General features: G+C 41.1%; 1 protein-coding gene across 2 annotated transcripts; it reads left to right on the forward strand.

Moving 5' to 3' along the window:
- The first annotated feature begins 1106 nt into the window (after positions 1-1106).
- SMAGP (small cell adhesion glycoprotein) lies at positions 1107-25449 on the forward strand. 2 transcript variants are annotated; one of them, XM_081316617.1, is made up of 5 exons: positions 1107-1269; positions 16103-16232; positions 18369-18461; positions 23320-23397; positions 25197-25449. In XM_081316617.1, exons 3-5 carry the CDS (start codon positions 18428-18430, stop codon positions 25370-25372), a joined length of 288 nt encoding a protein of 95 aa, XP_081172743.1. In that variant the 5' UTR covers positions 1107-1269; positions 16103-16232; positions 18369-18427; the 3' UTR covers positions 25373-25449. The 2 variants fall into 2 exon arrangements, with proteins under 2 accessions (XP_081172743.1, XP_081172744.1); XM_081316618.1 differs by having other exon boundaries at positions 18388-18461.
- Positions 25450-25541: the final 92 nt, after the last annotated feature.

Consider the following 25541-nt stretch of genomic DNA (forward strand, 5'->3'; position numbering starts at 1 on the left):
GACTTGAGGAGAAGATGCTGATTTGGGGAAGATGGATCTCATGAGCCAGCAGTGTGCTGCAGCTGCCAAAGAAGCCAACACAGTGCTAGGCTGCATTAACAGAGGGATAGAATCAAGATCACGTGAAGAACTAATAGCACTTTACAATGCCTTAGTAAGGCCACACCTGGAATACTGCATCCAGTTTTGGTCACCACGATGTAAAAAAGATGTTGAGACTCTAGAAAGGGTAAAGAGAAGGGCAACAAAGATGATTGGGGGACTGGAGGCTAAAAAATATAGGGAACGGTTGCTGGAATTGGGTATGTGTAGTTTAATAAAGAGAAGGATGAGGGGGGACATGATAGCAGTGTTCCAATATCTCAGGGGCTGCCACAAAGAAGAGGGAGTCAAGCTATTCTCCAAAGCACCTGAAGGCAGGACAAGAAGCAATGGATGGAAACTAGTCAAGGAGAGAATCAACCTAGAACTAAGGAGAAACTTCCTGACAGTTAGAACAATTAACCAGTGGAACAACCTGCCTCCAGAAGCTGTGAATGCTCCAACACTGGAAGTTTTTAAGAGGAGACTGGACAGCCATTTGCCTGAAATGGTATAGGGTTTCCTGCCTGAGCAGGGGGTTGGACTAGATGACCTCCAAGGTCCCTTCCAACTTTATTATTATTATTATTATTATTATTATTATTATTATTATTATTATTATTATTATTATTATTATTATTATTATTATTAACATTGAGAAGCATTTTCTGTGCAGAGCTGCTGAACGGTCCCCAAAACATTAGTAGCTCACTACTTTGTATGTCCTGCTGATCACAAATGACATAACTCCAGAAAAAAATGGTGGTTTGGGGCTACATAAGCTGTTCTGGCTTGCAGGAATCTTCTATCCTTCCCCCCCCCGCACCCCCATCTTTAATTTTGGCCACCTCAACAGCTTTGAATAAAGTGGCTCCGGCTGAACCAAACTGTCCGGCATTATTAGTAAGTGACGTAAGAACATTATGGGCCTTGTCTCTCTCATCGGCATTACAAAGAGTTAAGGAATAAGCACTCTGATGACTTGGCTGTTTATTATCAAGGTAGTGAAACTGGAAAGGTGAGATGGGCAGGGGAACGCCTTAGCCTACTCACTAGAAAGCTAGGAAGCAGCTACAGGAAGAAACTAGAGTGAGAAGAAATATCCATGCTAGCTGGAGCCGGGCAAGAAATTCAACAAATTTGTCAAGCCAATATTATTTTCCCACCATCCGGGATTGCTCCAATCAGGTAAGAACTGATTAGGGAACAATTTAGCCCCAGGATTAATAGAAAAAAAATTATTTCTGCATCTGGGATAATGTAAATGCTCTGAATTATGTTTACACATAAATTGAACTAGTGCTGTTCCCGAGCATGCTCTCCGGCACACTAACAGGAATGTAAAATACATGCATCACTGGCTTCATACAGTGTGCTGGTTATCCACCATCCCCAGTCTTGTTCTTGTCTGCAGTGTTGTTGTTTTTTTTACTGAGATTCCCATAAGGTCACTTAATGTTTCTTAAATGTTGCCATATACTTTTGATGAAAAGCGGGTGAACATAAAGCTTTGAAACCTGCAAAGGTGAAGGCATTGATGCAAAACTTTTCTCTTTTGTTCTAATTGCTTTTTGATATGGTGGGGTAGTGATAGGGGAATATAAAAACAAATCAAGTGATTTAGTCCTTTGCTATCAAATTCAATATTTATAATTGCATAATTTTCAAATCTGGCATCCATCAATGGGGATCATTTTTATTTCATGAATTAATGAGAAATATAAATAAGAAGTTGGAAATGTAAGAAGAATTACTAAGAATGTTTCATACTATGGAACTGATTTCACTTTTGCTTAAAAAACAACCTAGATATGTGAGGATATTTTTAATATGCAGCACACTTGGAATACTGCATGCAGTTTTGGTCACCATAATGTAAAAAAGATGTTCAGACTCTGTACAGAGAAGAGCAACAAAGATGATTAGGGGACTGGAGACTAAAACATATAAGGAACGGCTGCTGGAATTGGGTATGTCTAGTTTAATGAAGAAAAGGACGAGGGGGAAACATGATAGCAGTGTTCCAATATCTCAGGGGCTGCCACAAATAAGAGGGAGTCAAGCTATTCTCCAAAGTGCCCAAAGGCAGGACAAGAAGCAGTGGATGGAAACTAACCAAGGAGAGAAGCAACCTAGAACTAAGGAGAAACTTCCTGACAGAACAATTAATCAGTGGAACAACCTGCCTCCAGAAGCAGTGAATGCTCTAACACTGGAAGTTTTTAAGAAGAGACTGAACAGCCATTTGTCCAAAATCGTATAGGGTTTCCTGCCTGAGCAGGGGGTTGGACTAGATGACCTCCAAGGTCCCTTCCAACTTTTTTATTATTATTATTATTATTATTATTATTATTATTATTATTATTATTATTATTATTATTATTATTATTATTATTATTATTACTGTTGTTGTTATTATTATTATTATTATTATTATTATTATTATTATTATTATTATTATTATTATTATTATTATTATTACTACTACTACTACTACTACTACTACTACTACATCATCGGTCATTTTAGACCAATCCCTCCATCTCCAGTTGAGTGATAAAAGAGTGCTGATCAATTATGCAAGGATATGATATCATGGATGCAGGGGAAAATTTTTTTCTCAAGCTTATAGCATTGTATCTCCAGAACTGAAATCCTGCACTCCTTACTAGTAACCATGCTACTATATATGCACAATTTTGTAAGATGCAGTTGCAACATTGTCTTCCTATCCACCAACATATTTTTAAAAAATCCTTTTCTTCAAAAACTACTTTGAGAGAACAATTGGAAACAAAGGAAGAGGAATAAGAAGTGATAAGTATTTTGGAGAGGAAAGGAGACAATTTATTAGTTAGTTGTAATTAATTGATATAGCCATGATACTCAGTGGTAAAGGGTGCAACGTTCCTAGCTCTATTAAAAAAAAAATAACAAGGAACCAATGAGCAAATCTGCTCATCTACACAACAGGCCCTTTGATAAGATGTTTAGCTGACATATATGCCACCACTTTGCACATCTGGCTAGAGAGCAGTAGATAGGGAGCAATTTTTACACTGCAGATGGTGCTTGCTTTCCTTGGCTAATAGGCTAATAGGGTAGTTTCCTGTTCTTTTTTAATTATTAATATCTTTCATATTTCACTCCTGGACAACTTAAGCAGAAAAACCAAATGCTGCAATAAACATATATTTCATTAGTTTGGGTTTTTTCCAAAATTGTGTTAAGGCTACCAGAATTGCCCCCCCCCAAAAAAAAAATGGAAAACGTTCAGATGAATACATGTGGTTTGCATATATCAGTGATTTACTGAACTAGTCAAATAATGCTGTTCAAATTTTTCTCAGTGGATTGTGCTATTTGTCCATGCAGAATCTGGGTTCATGCAGTAGTTCAAAACCAACATTTGGAAACAAGCATATAACAAAATCATCCTCATCCTCATCAATGGAATTCAATAATTCAAACCAGGCTTGAAGTTTTGGAAGAGATACATGTGAGGGAAAGGCCAGCTTTAAAAATCTGTTTTATAAACTTTCTTGAAGGTCTTGGACCAAACTCATAAAAACAAAATCACACAAAGGTACTCCCACAATTCAGAAAACTCTGTTGCTTTTCCTCCCAACCAGCATTACCACATACCTTGACAGTGACCTAAAGGTCTTAAAATATGGGAGTGCTTCGCATGCAATTTGGAACTTCTGAATAAAAGGTGGAATATAAATCTTATAAGTAATGACTAAAGTGTTTAGATGGATGGATGATTCTTTTGTTAACCTATGGTGCTTCAGAGAAGGCTTTTATTCTATAATGGCTCTACTTGGACGATGAAATTCCACACACGCAAAAAATGATCATCTTCCATGTGTAATGTTCTGTATTTCCACACTGACTTTTCTATCTTTCCCCCCTCTCAACACATGCTCTCACACACACAATGTGTGAAAGAACAAAAGATGGAATACGCTAGTTGTGAGATGAGGTAATGGTTGGTGTAATGTATTGGGCTTGCTTTATTAAGAGAACACCATGTGGTAATTGCTGGAAGGCTGTTTGAGCAGGGAAGCTACCTAACGGCTCCCAGCTCCTCAGACAACCCGTCTCCAGCACTGCTATTGGTTGCCCTAGGACGGCAATAGGTTGCTTCAAACCTATTGGCCACCGCCTGGGGGCCAGGGTATAAATTGCTGCATCTGCAGCCCTGTTGTCCAGTTCAGATCCTGCAAGCAATCAACCATGATGTTTGCTGAACTCACTCGCCTCGTCTTCATTCCTGCACAACGAACACAACAGTTGGAGTCATTTGTCTGCAAGGATCTCAGAAAGAATTAAGTCCGCAAACCATAATTAGTACTTTGAAACAGACAAATCCAAATTGGTAAACAGTACTGTGGACACAAAGGGATGCTATGTGTTCATATTTTCTGTTCCTGTTGGCATTTGGGAAGCTGCTTGGTAGGTCAGTTAGAATTTCCAATTAACAGTAAACACCTCATGTTAATCTAGTGTAGGGATAACAAAGCAGTGGAAACTCAAAATTTAGTGAAAAGAAGGAGCTGTTTCAAGAGATAGACTGGGATGTGTTATTAAATTGAGGTCAAGGGACCATCCCTTGCATCTTAATTTACAACTGGAGCAGCATGCTTGTTGTCTCTTAAGACACAAAGCTCTCCAGACTGCCTTGTTTTTGTTTTTTGTTTTTTGAGTGTGTGTGCCTTCAGTCAGTGTTGACTCCTGGCAATTACCTAGATAAGTCCCTGCAGTTTTCTTGGCAAGATTTCAGAAGTGACTTGCCACTGCCTCTTTCCTAGGACTGATAGAGAGAGAGACGAATCAATGTCTCCTGGTTTCCAGCCTGGTGCATTAAATATTATACCAAAATATCTCTCTCTTGTTTTCTTACCAATTGCCTACACAGGATATCCCAAGAATGATATTCAAAAGGTGACTGGTCCAGAAGCTTAACAGGAGGGGACAATGGTAGGACTTATAGTGTTCTGTATGCACCTGTCCGGCCTCATGATTGGCTAATCCGGCCGGCGGGAATTCCTGGACACCGGGTTGGGTGTCTGAGGCAAGGCGGGAGATTGCAGCCAGGGGGTTGGCTAGCGTCCGGCAGTTGCCGGACATATAAGGGTTACCGGGGCATGCGAGGTCAGTTCGGCCACGTGTATGGGAATAAACAAAATAACCCCATACCAGTCTCTGAGTCATCTGTCGCAGCGCCGAACACAACAGTGGCGACGAAGGTGAGATCACGGCAGAACAGCAGAGAAAAGGATGCGTGAGCGGAAAAGCGTGCGGAGCAGGAAATTCAAAGAGCCGTCAGCAGCAAAACAAGTCTTCAGCCCAGTGGCACAGATTCGCGGACAGGGAAGCAAGAATGGCACAGGTCGGCTCAGTGAGAGAATTCGACCCAAGACACCCAGAAGGCAGAGCGGAATTACACACAAATTGACAAAGAGGCGTTAGCAATCGTGGCAGGTGTAAAGAAATTCCACGATTATCTATATGGTAGGAATTTCACAATATTCACTGACCACAAACCACTCTTAGGACTATTCACAACTGACAGACAAACCCCACAAATAATGTCCTCAAGGATGCTGAGATGGTCAATATTCCTATCAGCATATACGTTCTCCATCAAATACAGACCTGGGAAAGAAATGGGCCACACGGATGCATTAAGCAGGCTACCTCTACCAGACACAGACACAGACCCAGCATCCGTGGGACAAATTCTCACAATACAGGAACTCCCAGAATGCCCACTAACAGCCAAAGACATCGCCAACACCACCAGCAAGGATCCAGTACAAAGCAGAGTAGCATCATGGGTCCAAGAGGGGTGGAAAAGGGAAAACCCAGGACCACAATTCCAGCCGTATTTCAGGAGAAGGGACGAGATGTCATCACACTTAGGTTGCCTATTATGGGGAAACAGGGTGATAGTGCCAGAGAAATTAAGAGAGAAGGTCGTCTGTGAACTACACGAAGGGCACCAGGGAATAGTGCGCATGAAAGCCCTGGCCAGGAGCTACCTCTGGTGGCCAGGATTAGACAAGGCTATTGAGGAGAGGGTAGCAGGGTGCTACCAATGCCAGAGGTCAAGGCCAGAACAAGCCCACGCACCAGTACACAGGTGGGAGGCAACACACAACCCCTGGTCCCGAATACACATAGATTACGCAGGGCCTTTCCAGGGTCAGACATTCTTAGTAGTGGTTGACAGCTATTCCCGGTGGTTAGAGGTGGTGCCTGTTAAGAGCATGACGTCAGCAAAGACAATACAGGTCCTGAGGGGACTCTTTGCCACTCATGGGTTACCTGACGTAATTGTATCTGACAATGGCCCTCAATTCACCTCTGCTGAATTTCAGGACTTCCTCAAGGCCAACTGGATTAGGATGGATTCCATCCCTCCAGCAATGGATTAGCAGAGAGGAACGTGAGATCAACCAAGGATGCACTGTGCAGGATTATTGTAGGGGACTGGCACCAAAGATTGGCTCAGTTTTTGCTGGCACAACACACAACACCGTGCACGGCAACGGGAAAAAGCCCAGCAGAAATGAAGTGGGGCAGGAGACTGACAACCAAATTAGATAGGCTCCACTCAGATAGGGTAACAGCTGAAACAGAACAGGACTGCACAGCCAGATCATTGAACATTGGAGACTTAGTGTGGGCCAGGAACTACGGCCAAGGGGACAAGTGGACACAGGGAGTGGTTGTAGACAAGCTGGGGCCACTATCTTACATCATAGAGGGGGAAGGGGAACGCCAGGTCAGGAGACACATTGACCAACTCAGGAAAAGGGCCCCAGAGAATACCGCATCGGCATCCAACAACAGCAAAGTTACACACACTACGAACCACTCCCACTTCCAACTACATCACCTCGACCTAACTCAATGGGCAGTGCCAGGCCAACAGAGGCCGGAGCACCAAGGACTACAACAAGGGGGCCAGAGTCCCCAGAGCCAGTCACAGAGACAGTGCCAAGAGATCTCACAGGAACCTCACAGCCAGCGGGTCACCTGCAGATGGGGGAGCAGGCAGGGCCAACAAGGCCAGTCCAGGGGAGGGAGACTAGGCCTGACAGTCCACCAGGGAGATACCCTGCCAGAGAACACAGACCTCCGGCATACCTAAGGGATTATGTAAGGAAATGAATCAGGGGAGTAAGACAAACAGGGTATAGATTAATTCACAATTGGGGGGGAGGGGTGTTCTGTATGCACCTGTCCAGCCTTGTGATTGGCTAATCCGGCCGGCGGGAGTTCCTGGACACTGGGTTGGGTGTCTGAGGCAAGGCGGGAGATTGCAGCCAGGGGGTTGGCTAGCGTCCGGCAGTTGCCGGACATATAAGGGTTACTGGGGCATGCGAGGTCAGTTCGGCCACATGTATGGGAATAAACAGAATAACCCCATACCAGTCTCCAGGTCATCTGTCGCAGCGCTGAACACAACATATAGGGAGTACAGTCTCATCTAGTCTTGAGTAGCAGAACCTTGTCCTAGCTCTGGGAGTGGCAGATTGCTCTGCTTCTAGATTAAACTATAATTTCACAATCACCATCACAAAGAAAGATAGGCAGGGTGGGAGGGTGACTGTTTCCAAACATAATTTGTCTTCCGTGTTTTTCTGTTCTTAATACAGAATGGTGGTAAGAACACTTAGTAGCATCAACCTTTGAGTAGCAGAGCTACTCCAGATGTTTGTAATCCAGCAGCCCAAAGGGAATGGCAGCTGGCATATTGTTCTTCATTGATAAAATATGTGACATATTTTTTCCAGACAGTCTGAAATCCAATAGGACTGTACAATAGTATCTCTAATTCCTCAAAAGACGTGCAACTCTGCCTAGGGGTGGCTTAATGCCACACAGAGAACACATTTATTTCCCAAACTATATGTCCAAATTAACTACATATAAATATACATACCCATCATGTTATTACTTTTTGGGGTAAGCAGCATTATGCAGAAAAGAAGAAAGAAATAGTATGTCAGAAAATACAAGAAATATAACAATATCTACTTACAATAACCATTCATTCTGACTTTTCATATTTTTCTGTCCCTAAAATCACCCCCACTTTCACCATCCCCACACATTTACATTTTGCATTTTGTTCTTTTTTTCCAGTATCCATTTTTTTGGCATTGCCCAATAACCTATCCAGCACTCTATTTAGTAATAACTGCCTGTTAGTCTGCTTTTCAAAGCGTACAGTATTGTTATATAATTGCACGCTGTCCAGTTACATGATTGTACAGCTTAAAACTACACCAATGAGAATTGTTTTGAGGAATGCTAAGGGCATCACTTTAGGTTAAATATAAGGATAAGAATAAAGGGAAATTAATATATAAACAAAAATGAATAAGGAGTTTAAATTTGCACCGCAGTTTTTCTCAGACCAGAGTGTAATTTACTAAGTGAGAGGGGTTGTATTTGCAATAGTATAACTTAAAGATGGCTCAAAGATGACAATCTTGCATGCAAAAAGCAACTAGTAATGTCCTGAGTTTGGAAAGAAGGGCCTGAAGATTGAATAAGCATAATATACACTGGTAAGTTCAGATACCATGATGGCACCATGGTATCACTAATTTTGTCACTTGGTCAAAGAATGCAAGAAGATTTGTCTGGCATGATCTGTTTTTGACAAACTCATGTTGACTTTTAGTGATGACTTTGTTTGCATCAAGGTGTTCACTGATTTGTTGTTTCATTATCTTTTCCAGAATCTTCCCAGGTATTGAGGTCAGGCTGATAGGTCTGTAGTTTCCTGGATCTATTTTTTTCCCCTTTTTTGAAGATGGGAACTACATCAGCTCTCTTCCAGTCCTCTGGTAGTTCCCCAGTGCTCCAGGATCTTTGAAAAATATAGTTCAGTGGTTCTGAGATCACGTCTGCCAGTTCCTTGAGAACTTTGGGGTATAATCCATCTGGTCCTGGTGATTTGAACTCGTCTAGGCTGGACAGGTGCTCACTTACCATTTTCTTGCCTATCTTAACTTGTGTTTCTATTCTGTTTTTTATGGCACTGGTTTTGGTAGGTTGGACTGTTTTTTCCCTTTGTGTAAAGACAGATGCAAAAAATGAGTTAAATAGTTCTGCTTTCTCCCTGTTGCTTGTCACCTTCTTGCCACTTTCCCCCACTAATGGACCAATCATTTCCTTAACTTTTTTCTTGTTTCTTATATGTTGAAAGAAGCTTTTTTTGTTATTTTTGACTTTGGTCGCAAGCCTTAGTTCATTTTGAGCCTTAGCTTCCCTCACTTCATCTTTGCAGGCACGGGCTGTTTGCTGATATTCTGCCTTAGTTATGTGCCCTCTTTCCACTTCTTATACTTGTCCTTTTTATCTTTCAGTTTATCAGAGAGTTCTTTATGCAGCCATGCTGGTTTCTTTTGAAAGCTGTTATTTTTCTTCTTTGTTGGTATTGTGCTAGACTGGGCCTTTATTATCTCACTTTTCAAAATTTCCCAAGATTCTTGAGTTGTTTTCCACTTTAGGATTCTCATCCATGGAATTCTTCCCAAGGTCTCTCTAAGTCAGACATGTCAAACACAAGGCCCGGGGGCCGGATCTGGCTCGCGAAGTGGTTTCATGTGGCCCGCGAAGCCATCTTGGAAACAGTGAGGGAACAGCCCCCACTGCCTTGGCCCTGGCCCAGAGACCTTCCTTCTGTCAGAGACCCTCAGATCTGTCCCACTCCTGCCCAGGCCCCCATAGGCACCCTTGATGAGAACAATGTAGAGCTGGCCATGCCTACCCAGTAGGCCATATGCACTCTAGCCACGCCCACCCAGTAGGCCACGCCCACCCTGGCAATACCCACCTGGCCCCCTGAGGGCAACTGCAATGCTGATGCGGCCCTCAATAAAATTGAGTTTGGCACCCCTGCTCTAAGTTTATTGAAATTAGCTCTGTTAAAGTCCAAGACTCTAGTTTGGCTGTGTTCTATTGCTTGTGCTTCCAGAATGTTGAATTCCAATATTGCATGATCACTTTCCCCCAAGGTTCCTGTGGCTTTGACACTTTCTATCATTTCATCTCTGTTAGTGAGAATTAAATCCAATATGGCTAATCCCCTAGTTCCCTTCTCTACTTTTTGGGAGAGAAAGTTGTCTGCTAGGTTTGTCAGGAATCTGTTTGATCTTCCACTTGGTGCAGAGTTTGTCTCCCAGTTGATATCAGGGTAATTAAAGTCCCCCATTAGTATTGTGATGTGCTTCCTACATACCTTAGTTAGCTGACTAGCAAAAAGTTCATCTATTTCCTCTGCTTGGTTGGGCGGCCTATAGTATACACCTATGGCAATGTCATTTTTCCCCCTTTTATATTGACCGAAATGCATTCAAGTTTACAGTTTTCATCACTGTTGTGCTCTATTTCTGTAGAAATAAAGTTATTTCTTATATATAGAGCAACTCCAACTCCTCTTTTGTTTAGTCTGTTTCTTTTAAATAGTTTAAATCCCTCTAGCTGTGTGTTCCATTTGTGGGTTTCATCCCACCATGTTTCCGTAATGGCAACAATATCATATCCGCCCTCATTTACCTGAATTTCTAGTTCACCCTGCTTACTGTTCATACTCTGTGCATTGGTGTATAGACATTTGAGTCCTTTATGACTGACCCTGTGTTTACTTGCTACATAACTTGTGTGGTGCCTGACTTCCCCTATTTTCTTAGATTGCCGGGGAAAGTGATGTTCTATATCAATTAACTCACTGTCCCCGTTGTTTAGTTTAAATGTTCCTCCAGAAAAGCTGTGAATTTATTGCCAAGTAACTCAGTCCCTTTCTTGGATGGATGCAGACCATCTCTTTTGTACATTTTTTCATTGGAACAGCTACAGACATCGTGACTAATATAACCAAAGCCTTCTCCTTTACACCACTCCTTTAGCCACATATTAAATTCTGCTATACGCTGGCCTTTTCCATTTTGCTCCTTATACACTGGTAAAACGTCTGAAAAAGTAATCCTACAGCCTATTCTGCTAAGTTCTTGCCCCTAGCTCTAGAAATCATTCTGCACAGAGAGTACATCTTTTTGGGACAGATCGTTAGTGCCAAGATGTACAATAGCCTCCACATCACACATCACAGTCCTTGCTGGCATTCTTGATTATTTTAGAAATACGCTTCTTGTCCCTACTGGCAGTAGCACCTGGAAGACACCTGACCTCTTTCGAACCCTCTGTGTCCTTGCCTAAATTTACATCCCTTATAATTGAATCACCAACCAGAAGGTGGCTTCTCTTTTTGGATGTCTTTCTGTTCTTGCATGACTGGTGTGTAATACCAGATTCGCACTTCTTCCTGTCGAAAACAAGTTTTTCATCTTGGACCACGATCCCCTGCTTATTTGAGTTATTATCACAGATACCTTTACCTGTCTCCTTAATGTCCCTATTAAGGTCAGAAAGGACACTGTATCTGTTGTGCAGGGACACAGTGAAAGCTTTGTGTTTATGGTTCACAGATCTCACCCTGCCAGATCCCACGGTTGTCCACACTGCCCTTCTCCTGCAGGATCTTTGTGGTAGAGGGGGCTGATAGCACGGAGGCTCAATAGGGTAGAAGGGCTGAACTGGACATCTAATTTCTGCCTGAAGACCACAGATTACAGACCCTAGATAAATAACCTGTCCTTGTAGACTAGTGATTTGTTTTTGGTTTTTTTATTAAAGAGTTTTACAAAAAAAAATTTTACAATACATATCCCCAAAACCCACCCACCCCAAAACAACCCCCTCCCCCCCCGCTTCCCAGAGCTAAATACAGGGTTATAGATATAATAATCATATTCTAACTAAAAATTATCCATAATATAAAATTAACCAAATTGATAATGTGCTTTAACTCCCCTTTAACATAGATACATACAAAGTACTAACACTAAAATTAATAACAATATCCCTCTAAAATCTACTCATAAGCTAAATGGAACTTTTTAGTCCCATATTTATTCTGAATATAATCTATCCATCTCCTCCAAACTGAAATATATCTTTCTTGTGAATGATCCTTCAAATAAGCAGAAATCTTAGACATTTCTGCAAGATTCGATACTTTAAACACCCATTCTTCTATGGTAGGCAAACTATCCTTCTTCCAGTATTGTCCCACCAGTAACCGTGCTGCTGGTATCAAATTCAACATCAAGTTGGTTTCTTTAACATCACAATCTACAACAATGCCCAATAAAACAATTGCGGAGAGAACTTTATCTTTCTCTTAAAAATCTTTTGAATGTTCCACCAAATTTTAACCCAAAAAGCTTTTATATTTCTGCAAGTCCATCACATATGCAAATAGGTGGCTTCTAAACTACCACATCTCCAGCATTTAGACTGTAAGTTAGGATACATGTTAGACAACTTTTTGGGATCCAGATGCCATCTATAAAACATTTTATAAAAATTTCTCTTAAATTTTGAGCCTGAGTAAATTTAACATTTCTAACCCAAATTACCTCCCAAGTATCCAATGGAATTGGTTCCTGGATATTTTGTGCCCACTTTATCATACAATCTTTAACTAATTCCGTTTCCGAATCCAATTCAATTAAAACATTATATATCCTCTTTATATGTGCACAATTTAAATCTCTAATTTGTTTTACTAAATTTTCATCTGTAATTGTGATGCCAACCTTCTGATCCAACTTCCACCTAGCTTTCAATTGGGTATATTGAAACCAAGAGTAACTTATGTTTTCTTGTCTTAACTCATCTAATGATTTAAGTTGCCAATCATTCCCTTCCAATCTAAGTAATTCCTTATAGGAAAACATATCCAAACTCACTCCCATAGATACACCTTCTATCGCGTGTCCAGGAATTCCCCAAATCGGTATTTTATAATTTAACTTATACTAATACTTTTTCCAGACATGTAACAAGGCACTTCTAAGAATATGAGATTTAAAAGCCCTATCCACCTTTTTATCATAAAGCAAATATGCATGCCATCCATATACCAAATCCCAACCCTCAAGGTGAAGTATTCTCTTATTAGTTAAATTAAGTCAATCACTAACCCATGTCAAGACCACCGCATCATAATACAGTTTCAAATTCAGCGCCTTGAGTCCCCCTCTTTCCCTAGCATCTTGTAAAATCTTAAATTTAACTCTTGGTTTTTTCCCCGCCCAAATAAATTTATTAATACCCTTCTGCCATTCATCAAGGTTGGCATCCTTTTTCAATATAGGTATCATTTGAAACAAAAAAAGAAACTTCAGCAGAACATTCATTTTAACAACTGCGATTCTTCCCAATAAAGATAATTGTAATTTTTTCCAATTATTTAAATCCCTTTGTATCTTCAACCATAATGTTTCATAATTATTCTTATAATTTATAATAATTATAATTCTTATAATTCTTATTCTTACATTTGAAGCTGCAATATACACTCCCAAATACTTAACCTTTTTTACTATTTCAAAACCTGTTAATTTAATTAACATTTCCCTTTCACTCATAGATATATTCTTAGATCATATCTTAGTCTTATTACTATTCACCTTAAACCCAGAAACCTTACCATACTGAGTTATAATTTCCATCAAATCTATAACCGATTGTATCGGCTGAGATACTGTCACAACCAAGTCATCAGCAAAAGCTCTCAATCTATAATCATTCTGTTTTATTTTAATTCCCTTTATCATAGAAGACTCTCGAATTTTAATTAATAAAATCTCTAACGTTAAAACAAACAATAATGGTGATAGGGGGCATCCCTGTCTTGTACCTTTTTCAATTTTAAACATCTCTGTTAGCCCCCCATTAATTATAATTTGTGCAGTTTGTTGTTGATATATAGCTTTAATAGAATGTAGGAATCCTTCTCCAAAATTCATTTCCTCAACAACTCTCAATAAGAATTGCCAATTCAATTGACTAGTGATTTGTTTACATATAGGACAACTTCTCTTGACAACTTGATTATATGCCTTACAGTAACTTGTAAAATATTTGCTTTTGTTTTATTTTATTAATACTTAATCCTTCATTCCATTTTAAGATTCTTTTAGATTTCCTTGTTCACTGGACTTTAATGCATTATTTATTTCTCAAGGTTTCATGTCCACCCGTTCTCTATGTCATTCAGTTAATAAAACAACAGGGGCTGCACAATCTCACAGGTGATGAAGAATGCCCATGTCATCCTCTAGATCAGGGCTTTTCAACCACTGGTACGGGTACCACCTGTGGTACATTGGCACCTGGCAGGTGGTACGCGACCATCCTAGAAAAGTGGTAGCGGAGGAGGGGAATGAGCTGAACCGGTGGCAGCACTGCACAAGCCTGAGCGAGAGATGGCTGGAGCTGCAGGGCTGTCAGGGCTCAGCGGAAGTGCCAGGATCAGCGCTTCTTCGGGCTGTCAGGGCTCAGCGGAAGCACCAGGATCAACACCAGGCTCCAACTGGAGCTTGGCGCTGATCCTGGCGCTTCTGAGCCAAGAAGAAGCACCGATCAGCTGGAATGTTGCAGCATCTCCAGGCTCTTGTGATTTACATTCAGATGCTTGGCAATTGATTCATATTTATGATGTTCAGTGTCCCAGGGTCGTGTGATCTGACCAAAACCTGCTGCAACCACCCAGCAGACGGGTGGAATAAAAACCAAACACCTCCCCCCCACCCCCACTGCCAATCCTCAAGAGAAATGCTCACAACAATGAAAACCTCGGACAGGAGGAAGAGCGCCGCCGGGTGGGCAGGTAGGTGTCTTGCTCGGCTGTGGCTTGGGGGGCACTTTTTTCAGTGCCATTGTAACTTCAAACAGTCACTAAGCGAACTGTTGTAAGTCGAGGAATACCTGTACGTCATCACTTTTTACCATTTGGGGGGGGTCATCAAGGTTTTGACACCTTGCTAGGCGACTGGTGGTACTCGGATTTTGCCATATCCTAAAAGTGGTACAATGGGTGAAAAGGTTGAAAAGCCCTGCTCTAGATAAAAAGGGATGGCAAATCTTACCAATCTGGAGAGTAAACGGAGGAGTGGTCTTAATAGCAAACAAGGGAACAGCACTAAATACTGATCCAACCCACAGAACCAGTGGCTGCCTTTTTCATGAAGATAAAAAGATCATTGCTGGCTTTCTTCAGCTACAATCAGCAATGGCATAATTAAACTGGCATAATTAAACTTACAGTTTATGGATACAACTTTTGTCTCTTAGTGCTACAGAAATTCTTAAAAAGTCTTCATATTTGAACCTTCTCATCACTTCCACAAACACGGTAGCTTGTGGATGTTGTATTCATTTGGTATATTTAAATCATCCCTTGATCGTATTCTTGTGGTGTTTCATAAAATGAACCAAACAACTAAAATGTAAAACAAAATGGAACATTTTAAGTAATTATGTTAAGTAATACGTAAATGAAGTATTAAAAGGCATACAGCTATTTATTTTTTACAGCATAGCATCGTTTAAAGTTAAACTGTATTTAAAATATCTCAGAAAATAAAAATGGTCTTCCATGCCAAAATGACTATGAAGAATAGACGCATCACAAAGTATTCTGGCTTCATTGTGATTATTGGCGCTGGATAAAATCTCCAAAGGGAAGGAGCATGACCCATGTGCACACACACATTCATCCTCTCTAATATATCATTTAAAAAGTGATGAGTTTTACGACTCAGATTTGGGGGTGCCTTTCAAACATTTGAAATTGGAAATAGTAATAATTAATATGGAGAAATGATTAATGGAGGGCAGCTAATCTTGTCACTCCAGGTTCCATTTCGCATACAATTTCTTTCGAAAGGGTGCTGTTTCAAACTAGTTCCCCTTTCAAGCTTTCCTGTGATGGATTACGAGATGGGTACTTCCAGTGGAGTCTTGTGGTCTTGTTCTTCTCATGACACACCAAGCACAAAGTGTTTCCTATGGCTTTGCAGCAGCAGTCTGATGCTCAATTTTTCCAGTCCTTCTGTTCCTAACTTTTTGCCCTCCTCTCTCCTAGGCCCAGACCAGAAGGTGTGGCTTCTGTGTGCATTTCTACGGCTAGTCTCTAGTCTAGGCCTTTGATGGGGCCTGACAGGGTCCCTCTGCAGATCTGAGTTATTGGGGAGAAAAGGAAACAGGACCAGGAGGTAAGTGAGGCTTCCTCCTTCTACAGTCCCTGCTGCTCTTCTCTGCCTTTACTTGCCACCAAACTGGATCCGACCACCATTGAACCAAAACAGCACTGCAGAGGCCTAGAGACTAGGCTAGGTAGTGTCTTACATGCTTCTGCCCTCCCTGGATCATTTATTATAGGCTGAGTTCAAACAGCACAGTGAACTAGGCAGTGGTTGCATTTGTACAACTGTCTAAGTGTGTATGGCTTAACGCATAAAGCCAATCTAGCCTATGAATTTTATTGTATAGGTTTGGCATGAGCTCAAACAGTGGGCTAAATGTGTAACCTAGTTAAATGTCTGGGATGAACTCAGATATAGTCAACCCACATGCTCCTAGATCCCTTCTATTTAGGGGGTAAAGAAACCTCCAGAATTCAGGTTTCCTCACCCCCTAAATATTCAATTACCCTTTTTCCTGGTTTGTCCTTTATTTTTTTCCAAGAAAGTATGGCCACTGGCCGAGCGGTTTTAAGACATTAACCAGAAGGTTGGTAGTTTGAAAGCAAGTACTGCATGATAAGAGTGAGCTCCCTTTTTTTGCTCCAGCTCCTGGCAGTTTGAAAGCATGCAAATGCCAGTAGATAAATGGATATTATTTGGTGGGAAGATAACAGCGTTCTGGGCCCGTTCGGCATATAGTCATGCTGGCTGCATGACCACGGAAGCATCTTTGGACAACGCTGGCTCCCTTGGCTAAGAAACAGAGATGAGTTGGACATGAGTGGCAGGGGAAACCTTCACCTTTACCTGTTTATTGCACCTGAAACAGCAGTTAGCTTTGAAAGCATGTCATCCTCCTTTGTAGTTAGTTCCCTTTTCCCTGTTGAATATATGGGTGAGCTAACCCAGTAACCCACTCCAAATGTTAAGTCTGGACATACTGTAGATCTCCCACTTGTTTCCTCCTGTTGCAGAATTCTTGGAACAGATGGTGGATTATTATTATTATTATTATCATTGTGGTCATCCTTATCATTCTATGAGTCAACTGCTTTTTGCCATCTATCCCAATCTTCCTCTCTTAGCTTTTCACCTTTTAGCCTTCACCTAAACTAATGACTCCTTGCTGTGGTGTTCCTGGTCTTCTCTCAGAACTGTCCTGCCTCTTAAATTTTTCTACTGGGCAGCTCTCTCCTCTGATCCCATTTTTATCTCTTTTTATACCACTCATTTCTCACAGATTTTTTTTTATGATCTGTGAGTCTTTACATGTTGATATATTTGATTTTCATTTTTGTTTTAGAAATTCTCCTTCCTCCATTCTTTATTAACTCTTTATGATAATCAGCCCCTCGGGTTCTTTGTTCTATTATCCTTGCTCTAAATGTATTACCTGCCAGACTACTTCTGGAAATAATTTAAAAGCTTCAGTCAGAGCAAGATGCAGTAGTCAAGAGACACGGTTATTTCTGGTTGCTCTGATAACTTGCCAATTTTAAAAGAACTTCACAGACTATTTGCTTATAGTCCCTGTTCAGAAGTGCTGGTGCATGCTTTTAACCGGTACTCTCTTTCCTCCCTTTTTGTCTGTGACCTGTCAAAGTCACAGAAAAAAACTGCACTGCTAATGCTTAAAATTTTAATGAGTAGTCAGCTCCTTGGGGTGTGCTCCTTAGTAAGTCTGTTTAGAAATTCAGCTGCTATTGCTTAACAGTTCTAGTCCTGCCTTAGGCATGGAAGCCAGCTGGGTGACTTTGAGACAGTCAGCCTCTCTCCACCATAAGAAGGCACTGGCAAGAAAAACGTTGCCAAGAAAACTGTAGGGTTGACCTCATGGAGCTAATAAAGTCCATGGGGCATACTTTTTAATAAGCTTGCTTAAAAATGCAAGCAGTGTTACTAAAGTTACCAGTCTGTAATTTATATGGAGAAGGGAGGAGGAGGGAAGAAGAAGAAGAAGAAGAAGAAGAAGAAGAAGAAGAAGAAGAAGAAGAAGAAGAAGAAGAAGAAGAAGAAGAAGAAGAAGAAGAAGAAGAAGAAGAAGAAGATCATAATATCCACTTGCACACTCTGATCAACAGTAAGGACGAACTGATAAATTTCTGTTCATAGCATTACCTGGATAACAGCATTATCTTTTGGTTTTCTTTCTTTTGGTTTCCACAGCTTCAAATTTTTTTTACAGTTTTAAAAGTCAAAACTCCTTAACGAAGAAGGGTGATGCCATGGCAGCTATTCCAGCAACATCACCAGCCACAGGTAAGTGCGCTCAGGAGTAAGGGGATGATAAAACAGAAATTTTTTTAGAGAAAGGAAAAGTTGTTATTTTAATCTGTATAGGGTGTAGGGTGAAGAATAAGCTTATTCATAAAATGATGGATGTAGAAAATTATTTTTCCCCTGGCCCCCTCATTTCAGCAGCTCAAAGTATTTATTGTTGAGAACCCATGGATAACATATTTAGCCATTTTATAACAAATTATGGTAGTAGGGGAGAAGGTGATTATCTTTTTTCACTGTTAAATCAAGACGTGGAGGTGGCTGTACAGAAACAAAGGAGAACATATTCAGGAAACATCATCCTTATAGTTGGGCCCACATAAACCCATAGTTGATTTTAAACATGGTTTGCTGCACCTAAGCCATACTGTAATACATAACTCTAAGCTACAAATCATGGTTCCATTCCATTAGATTTTGTTTGTAATGAGATTTTTTTATAACAAAAGATAAAATATAACTTGCAAATCCGAAACAATTGACCTCACCATTTGCAAGTTAAGTAAAATAGTTGTCTAGCTTTTTAAAATTTGCAACTGCAAATAAAGTTATGCGATTAGTGATATCAATATTGCAGAATACAAGAGAACAAGCTGTAGATTTTCTCAGTTGGGGTCCCGCACAATATTCTTCTAAACCAGTGGACAAACAAACATTTCCCTGGAGGTGGAATTCAATTCCCTAAGGCAGTGATGGTGAACCTTTTAGAGACCGAGTTGCCCAAATTGCAACCTAAAACCCACTTATGTATCGTCGGGTGCCGGGTGGGTGTGGCCTTTGGGTGGGTGTGGCCAATTGGGTGGGCGTGGCTGTGGTGGTAATGGCAGACTGGGTGGGACTAAAAAGTTCAATCAATCAATTCTAACTTTGTGAGACCTTTTTTTCCCCGCAAGAAGCTGAAATTGATTGATTGATTGAACCTTTTTTATTTTTTGCACACGGTGGTGGAGGCCTAAAGCGAAAATGTTTTATAAAACCCAGCTGAAGGCATAGGACTGGGGCGACAGCATGCATGCCCACAGAGAGGGCTCTGCGTGCCACCTGTGGCACCCGTGCCATAGGTTTGCCACCACGGCCCTAAGGTTTCTGAAGATATGCAGATAAAAAGCTGGTTAAATATTGGAAGGTTAGCATATCTCCCATTATAATAATCAGAGGCTACAATCAAAAGCCATAATTCTGTCTGCCCACAACTAAAGGAACCCAGCTCCAGTGGCAGGCCTTTGAAATTGAGCCCTGTTACCTCTGCTGAGCAGCAAATACCAAAGTTTAGAAGAGTGGCATGTTCACTATCCTCTGCAAAAAAAAAACAGTATAGCTATATTTGCCCCGATGGAAAGAATTGGAAATCCTTTTTCAGTAATGACAGCTGCTGTTGCGTAGGCAGAGAGTGCTAAGATTTATCCTATAAATATATGCTGCACTTTTTTTCAATTCACAAACAATCCACAAACATTCTCAATGCAGGATAGACCTGTCTGTCTGGTTGTTGCTGTGTTGGCTTTACTGGCTTGCTTCTGACATTCTCAGAATCTGACCAGAAAAGCGAATGCTGAAGTACTTAGAGAGAATGATATATTCCGCTCTGCAGTATTCTTTAATTTATCAATTATAGATGACAAGATAATAGACCACCTATGGTGTACAAGCTGTATGACTTTGATACAATTTTTGTGGACATATGTGCAGGGAGAAGATAACTATATTGCATCAGGACATCAGCATCTAAATGTCACAAATTATAGTCTCTGTCTGGACATTTTGCAGTATGCAAAATAACACCAGTATGTAATTCACAACATTTGCACAAGAGCTTAATTAATAGTTTTGTTACCACTGTGGCTTCTACTAGAAGCCTAGATCAAAGAAGCTAGATTACTATTTAGTGTAAACTATGAGCCCAGCCTCTTGCCCAAATGATAAGAATGTAGATGTCTCTATGTGTAAAAATATTTGTAGAAATGCTTGGTTTGGGTCAATTTCCTTCCTCTTTCATTTTTGAAAACATAAGCAAGCAGTGTTTCTCTGCTGCTGAAACAGCCACTAGAAGGGAGGACTTGTAGGCAACCTTGGCTCTTTTATGACTCGTGGAATTCTGGGAGTTGAAGTCCACGAGTCATAAAAGAGCCAAGGTTGCCTACTCCTGCCCTATATTGACTCTAGCCCATTTAGTTGGCATTTCCTCTGTTCCCACTAGGCTTGATTCACATATAAATCAATTGTTAGATGTCACCCACTGTACTGAGCCGTGATTTTTAACCATGGTTTCCTGACTGAGCCAAAATAGGTTCTGTTCATAAAAAGCCTGGTTTGCAAACCATCCAATATTGAAAATAGAACATGATCTTAAGATACTAGCCATCCTACTCTTCCTTTGGCGAGTAGCTATAATAATTTGCAATAAATGTCACAGAGTATGTTACAGCACCCAAAAGTTATTTGACAGGCAGACAAAAGTTATCATTTCTAATATCATTTCTTTATTTGCTAATAAGAGGACCTTTATTTAAGAGTTGGGCAGTTCAGAAATGTGATGGATGATAGAGATAGAGTGTGTGTGTGTGTGTGTGTGTGTGTGTGTGTGAGAGAGAGAGAGAGAGAGAGAGAGAGAGAGAGAGAGAGAGAGAGAGAGAGAGAGAGAGAATTATAGATAAATGCAACATAGATTGTGAGCTTTACATGCAAAGGAACACATCTATTCATTCTGCTTTTTTTTCCTTTTGGCGTCTTCTCTGACTCCATTTCACTTACTCCAAATAATTACTGGATGAACTGGCTATAATTTCATAGCATGTTTGCAGTCATTCTAATGTCTCAAGAAAAGCTCAGAGTTCTTCAGAGAGAGTAGCCTATTTATTTGGAAATAAATATCTCTTAAACAACCTAGGCTTTCACATCATGCTGAACCATTGTTGTTATGGTCATTGTTTACTGAATAAATGACAAATAAACTACAATTAAACAGATTCACCCACTGAATCTGCTAAGTTAAAACCAAACTATATTATTGCTCAGCATATGATGCCAAATTAAGGTTGGTTCCAAGACAGACTTCAAGTCAAAATGTGGTTTGCTTGTTTATATTGTTTTAAACCTGGTCAGTGTGATTTATAAACTATGGGTTACAGCTTAAATTGGATATAAATTTCACCATTTATGTTCTAGTAAAAAAAATTGAGGTTAAACAAATGTTATTTTAGCATGTTGTACATATATACATAGTCTAAACACTGTGTATTGTTAAACAGATGTTCATTTCTGCATAGGTGAAAATGCTGGATAACCTGGAAAGAGAGCTTTGCAAGGGACAAGATGAAAAGGCATAATTCCACACATCAGTTTTCGCTAACCAGACATTAGATAGATTGCTGTCTTGCATAATGTTTTGGTTTGTGCCTACTGATGAATTTGATTGGAAGGAGAGGATATAAATTTAGTGCTTCACAAATATAATTCAGTTTTGCAGCAGGGGAAAGGAAGAAAGGGTGAGATGTGTATATGGCTGGATCCCTTGGACTTGGCCACCATTTGGAGGAAATAGGTCAGACATGTCAAACACAAGGCCCAGGGGCCAGATCCGGCCCGCGAAGTGGTTTCATGTGGCCCGCGAAGCCATCCTGGAAACAGTGAGGGAACGGCCCCCACTGCCTTGGCCCTGGCCCAGAGACCCTCCTTCTGCCAGAGACCCTCAGCTCTGTCCCACTCCTGCCCAGGCTCCCATAGGCACCCTTGATGTGAACGATGTAGAGCTGGCCATGCCCACCCAGTAGGCCATACGCACTCTAGCCACGCCCACCCAGTAGGCCACGCCCACCCTGGCCATACCCACCCGGCCCCCTGAGGGCAACCGCAATGCTGATGCGGCCCTCAATGAAATTGTGTTTGACACCCCTGAAATAGGTAGTTATTTGCAGCCTGGAAAACTTTGGTCTGGCTCAGAGGCCCTTATGATAAGATCCCTCGATGTCATACATCCTTGTAAAGAGTTTGGCTCCCAAATAGCTGGCATGTCTTAGAAATCTTTAGAAATGAGTTGCTGGCAGAACATTTGTTCCTGTTGGCAATTCCACTGTTGTACATTATTAGATATTCACTGAGTAAGCATGATTACCTCAGCCCTGAAACACTACAGAACAGACCTGTTTCTGCTCTGTAACTGGAGCCAAAGGTTGAAGGCTTTTACTGAGCAACTCTTCCATCAGCCTCAATGGCATTTTTCTTCCCCTTTCAATCTGGCCAGTTATTCCACCAAAAGTACTTGCCCCTAATTATTTTAAGCCCTGGCTTTGCAATTGTTGCTGCATATTATGTCTCGACATCTCATCTTATTTAGCCTACGCATTTTTTTTCCTGTAGAAAAAAAAACCTTGGTGTTTTGTTTGTTTGTGTGTGTGTGTGTGTGTGTGTGTGTGCGCGCACACACACACACGAGCAGGATGGACACACACCTACTTCTGGAAGATGCAGTATATTTATTAGTATACTGCAGGGGTCTTCAAACTTGGCCCTTTTATGACTTGTGGACTTCAGCTCCCAGAATTCCTCAGCCATAAAAGAAGGCCAAGTTTGAAGACCCCTGAAGTAGACTGTATTTACTCTCATTCCTTCAGCAAGGATATCGTTGCCCCTTCCTGCTGTTCTCGTCAGTACAGCTCTGGGAAGTCGGTTAGCCTGAAAGTAGCGGGGTGAGGGGGTGGAGAGAGAGCCTGTTGCAAGGTCATCCTTCCCCTCTTCCATTTTCATGATGGAAGGGAATTTGAATCTGGACTTCCTGGTTCAAATCAAGCACACTATCTGCTGCTTATATTGACATCTCCCTCTTTTCTCCTCTATGAAGGGGTGCTGACCAGTCCATTCATGAAGAAGATGAACACACCTACGTCCCAAGAGGATGCCAATATGGCTGTTATAGGAGGTATTAGTAATATCTTTACAGAGCTAATTATGGGGTGCATTCCAACATGGCCCCAAAGCACTAACGGTAAAGCCAGCAGCATAGATGGCAGGTGGTAAAAGTGCCAGTGTATCCTACGTATTAGGAACTACTCCCAGATCAGACCTGTGTATCGTTGACACAAGGACAGGTATTTTTTTCAGCCCGTGGCTGCCTTTTATTAGTATGTATGTGAATTCATGCACACATGTACATACTCATGCACAGTGTGTACATTTTGGGGCACCCAAGGACAAAAGTGTGATGCTGGTCTTGTTTATCCCTTGAGGTTAGCTAAGACTACCCATCCTCTTGGCACATTTTATTTCTTGATACGCAGGGTGTTATATCATTCATTTTAGGTAGTGCTTTTGGAGGTAATGATCCCAGGAGTAATGGCTGCTTCCATCCTTGCTCTGAGCTTTTTTTCTTTTAAAAAAAATGCACTGGAATCATCCAACTTCCCTGTTCAAAGGCAGGTTTCTGCCTCCCGTGAATGTTTTGCATGTTTTGACTCAAAAGAAATGGTTAAGCAGTTCTAGAGGGGAACAAAGTTGTTCATCTAGTGCAGGGGTAGGCAACCTTGGCTCTTTTATGACTCGTGGACCTCAACTCCCAGAATTCTGGGAGTTGAAGTCCACGAGTCATAAAAGAGCCAAGGTTGCCTGCCCCTGATCTAGTGCATGAAGCTATTATGCAAAAGCCCCCACTTCTTTACCCCAGTGCTGAAACCTTGACTAACACCATTTTCAAGTCGCATTATTGCATTTGACATATCTCTACTGCCTGTTTGTAGAGGTTCAGGCATACAGCTCTGGGCAGAGAATTCATTCAGGGGGGACCATCGCGTTAGAAGCCTATTCTGCTGCTCCCCAGATAACATCTGAAGGAGCCACGCTATCATCCCATTCAAGGCTAGGAAGTTAAGCCTTTTGTAGATCAGGGCTGTAATTCATAAGAGGGCAGAATCCTGTATCCTATCAATTTCATCATTTGTATTGTTATGGAAACCATATAACCTTTCCATAATTGAATCTGAAAAGTGAAGGCCTGCAGATTCAGGAAGAATGTGACTTGGCAGGACTTGGCACGCAAAAGCGAAGTCGGTGCAAGAACATAAAAACCAACAGGATTGTTGATGCGATCCATTCGCTACATGTGTCCACTCCTTCAGTGGAAGCTAAAGGTAGACCACGATGCATGTGCAGGATTTTGATCCGATTCCCATGTTGTCTAAAATCCTGCATATGTATTAAAGCACGGGGAATTCTGGGAGTTGGAAGTTCACATAGCTTAAAAGTTGCTGAGCTTGAGAAAGATGGATCTAATGTAGAAGTTTAACTGCACTCTTGAGCATGAACCTCAATTACTTTTAATTATAAATAACATGTAAGGAATGGGCTCTAGGTTCCTTCCTCCATAAATTCCACATCGCTCAGTGCTGTTCTGCTTGCTTCATTCCTTTTAATCCTACCATTTAGAGTCATAGGTAGGAAGGCCCTCAGACTAAGAGGCTTTGGGGTCCCTAGGTTGCTGTAGTTCTAACACTGTTAACATTAGCTCGCCTTAACGATCTCTAGCTTTTTGCTTTCAAATGTTATCTTTCTGGCAGCAAATGTTAATGGTAGATAAAATGGTAAAGGGAAGGCGAGGTTTTCTGTGCTAGGGGGGGGGGGAAAGCAGGTAAGATAGAAGCTTGTTCTCAGGCTAACGATTGCTTGGTTGGCTAGATCTGCTCAGAAACAATCTGTCCTAAAGTTTCTTTTCTGTTTTGTTTCAAGCTGTTATCGCCGTGGTTTTTCTCACTCTCCTTTCAGTCGTTGGGATAATTGTTGTTTACCTGTACAAGAATAAAGGCAACTATCACACTTATGAACAGCCTGAAGCAGATCCAGAGGGATCAGTCCAAATGGAAGATTTCCCCTGTAAACGTGAAAAAGAAGAGTACTTCATATAGAAGGGGACAGACCGCTGCCATGTTTTAGACTGTCCTAACTTAAATAAACTGAAGTTTTAGGTTTGTCATTCTTTTACTCAAGGAATTAAATGTGGATTAGTCAATGTTGTTTATATACTTGGGGAACTCTGGCTTGAATAAAGTAGTTGAGCTAGGAGTTCCACACCTT

This window comes from Vipera berus (genome assembly GCF_964194415.1).
Source record: "Vipera berus genome assembly, chromosome: 2".
NCBI classification, from domain to species: domain Eukaryota; kingdom Metazoa; phylum Chordata; class Lepidosauria; order Squamata; family Viperidae; genus Vipera; species Vipera berus.